At 42.7% G+C, this 2,016-nt stretch overlaps 1 protein-coding gene across 1 annotated transcript in view; it reads right to left on the minus strand.

Annotated features, from left to right (window-relative positions):
* Positions 1-321: 321 nt before the first annotated feature.
* LOC104617115 (p53 apoptosis effector related to PMP-22-like) overlaps positions 322-2,016 on the minus strand; it is a 9,146-nt gene continuing 7,451 nt past the window's right edge. Inside the window, exons 2-3 of the mRNA XM_010282350.1 lie at positions 1,644-1,787; positions 322-996 (exon numbers count right to left, since the gene is read on the minus strand). Coding sequence (XP_010280652.1) covers positions 761-996; positions 1,644-1,787 — 380 coding nt within the window. The 3' untranslated portion in view covers positions 322-760. The remainder of the gene's footprint in view (positions 997-1,643; positions 1,788-2,016) is intronic.

Below are 2,016 nucleotides of genomic sequence, written 5' to 3' on the forward strand. Positions count from 1 at the left end.
TAGTTCAACATCTGAAGGTTTATTGATTCTTTCTGTGACAATCTATATCAAGTTATATGTGGCTCCATCACAAGTCCGGCAGTGGCCACAAAAACACCAATAAGTGTTATATTAGCCACTGTTATACACACTAGCTCCGTGCTTTAGAGGAAATCTCCATCCAACAGCACCAGTTGGTGGAAAATAAATTTTAATTTTATTTTCCCCTTAATTCAAATAGCTAATAGTAAACAATAGTCCAGTAACAGGAATGGGAAGAGATTCTTAGGCAGCAGGTGACTGCAATAGTCTCAGGGAAGTTCCTTCCTTGGGACTTTGGTGGAAGAAAAAGCATTCTTTGGAAGGTAGTTTTTTTTCTAGTTCCATTTAAGGCAATTTTTTCAGAGGTGAAAACAAAATAACTTGCAGGTCCCTCTAATGGGTTGTTTAAAATCCCTCCTCTTCCTTTCTACACTTAAAACACTACATCTTTATTCATAAGCAAATGTTTGAATAAAATAAGGATGACTCAATTAGTTGGGAGGGAAAGGAGCAAGTAAACCACCCAAACAGAATCGACATGAGAATATGTAAATAATACTTTAGGTAAAAGCTATTTGCTTATATATGCCAATGTTTTTTACTAATTTATTACCAGGGCTACTAGGAAATACTCTGGAAAAATAACGTGTTTTTTTTCAGTCTCCTATAATTGCACCAAATTTACAGCAGACGTGCTCCTCTGTTATTTTGACAGTTGATTGTACTTGCATTTAATCTTTCAATTTAAGTATGGTGCTCTCTCTGGGGAGGAGTAATAATAGGTAGGCTTGATGTTTCCCAGGACTTCATCTTCCCAGTTGGGGAGGCAGCAGAAGAAGAAGGCACAGCCTATTACAACAACAGTGCTGGCCCAACCAAAACCATAGGCCCAGCTGAACATATTATCTCCCGTCAGTGGAATTTCTTCTGTGAATTTCACTGGGTAGATGACCAAGCCTATGATCTGGAATGCAGCTAGAGAGAGAAAGAAAGAAAGAAAAGCAGGAGTAAATAATAATGAATGATACTACTTTTTCCACTAAAAATAAGGTACCTGGAGATAACTGTATATCCTTTTAAGATATGTAAGGATTAGCTTCAGTCCTGATCCGATTGAGATCTGCATTCTTACAGAGGTACGTGACTCCTGGCCAAGGCAGACCCCCACGCCAGCTGGCTGCAGCAGCTACAGCTGACACTGCCAAGTTGCTAAGGCACTCACCTGCATGCCATGACCAGCCCCGTCCTACAGCCAGGCACTGTGATCTCTATGAAGCTAGTTACCTCCCACTTGTACCATAGCCCCATTGCTCCTCCTCCCATCGGGAATGTAGGAAGCACCTGGGGCTCTCAGCTCCTAAGTCTTAGCATGTGGCATTGCAGGGTTAAAGGTGCTGGTTGCCCCCGTACACTGCTTTTGGGAAAGGGCTGATGAAGGCTATTGGAACTTCCCTAACCATTATCATCTCAGAGCATAAATCAACCTTCCTTTGTTCCCCATGAAAATGAGTCATGAACCAGACAAAGACAGCTTATTTCATCAGGGAGGCTCCATCTAGCGTGTTTTTCTGCTGATGCCTGTTTTACACCTAAAATAACCTTGTCTTTGTGCCCAGCCTTACCAACAACGAAGAGCAAGCCTCCAATTCCTCGCACAAAGTTGAAGCGGAGTATCTCAATTGAGAACGCAATGACTGCAAGGGCAAAACAGATGACCAGGATCACAAAGCCAACGAGGTATGTGGCAGCAGCTGCTCTCCCCCATCCTTGAAGAGAAAGCAAGAAAGATGTTACATACAGCAGTGCACTGAAGTGTGGGTCATTGCAGGTCTTTGGTTTACTTTAATCATTTTTTGTTGAAATCCTTTACTGTAAGAAGCCTGCCTGATGTCAAAGCAATACTGGATGCCTCCAAAGCACACAGCTGCAGAGCAGAGAGGCACCAATCGTTGGTGGAGCAGCACAGAACTCCCTGCCTGCTAGCTTGTCCTGCTG

Source organism: Phaethon lepturus, unplaced genomic scaffold, assembly GCF_000687285.1.
Source record: "Phaethon lepturus isolate BGI_N335 unplaced genomic scaffold, ASM68728v1 scaffold13302, whole genome shotgun sequence".
Classification (NCBI taxonomy): domain Eukaryota; kingdom Metazoa; phylum Chordata; class Aves; order Phaethontiformes; family Phaethontidae; genus Phaethon; species Phaethon lepturus.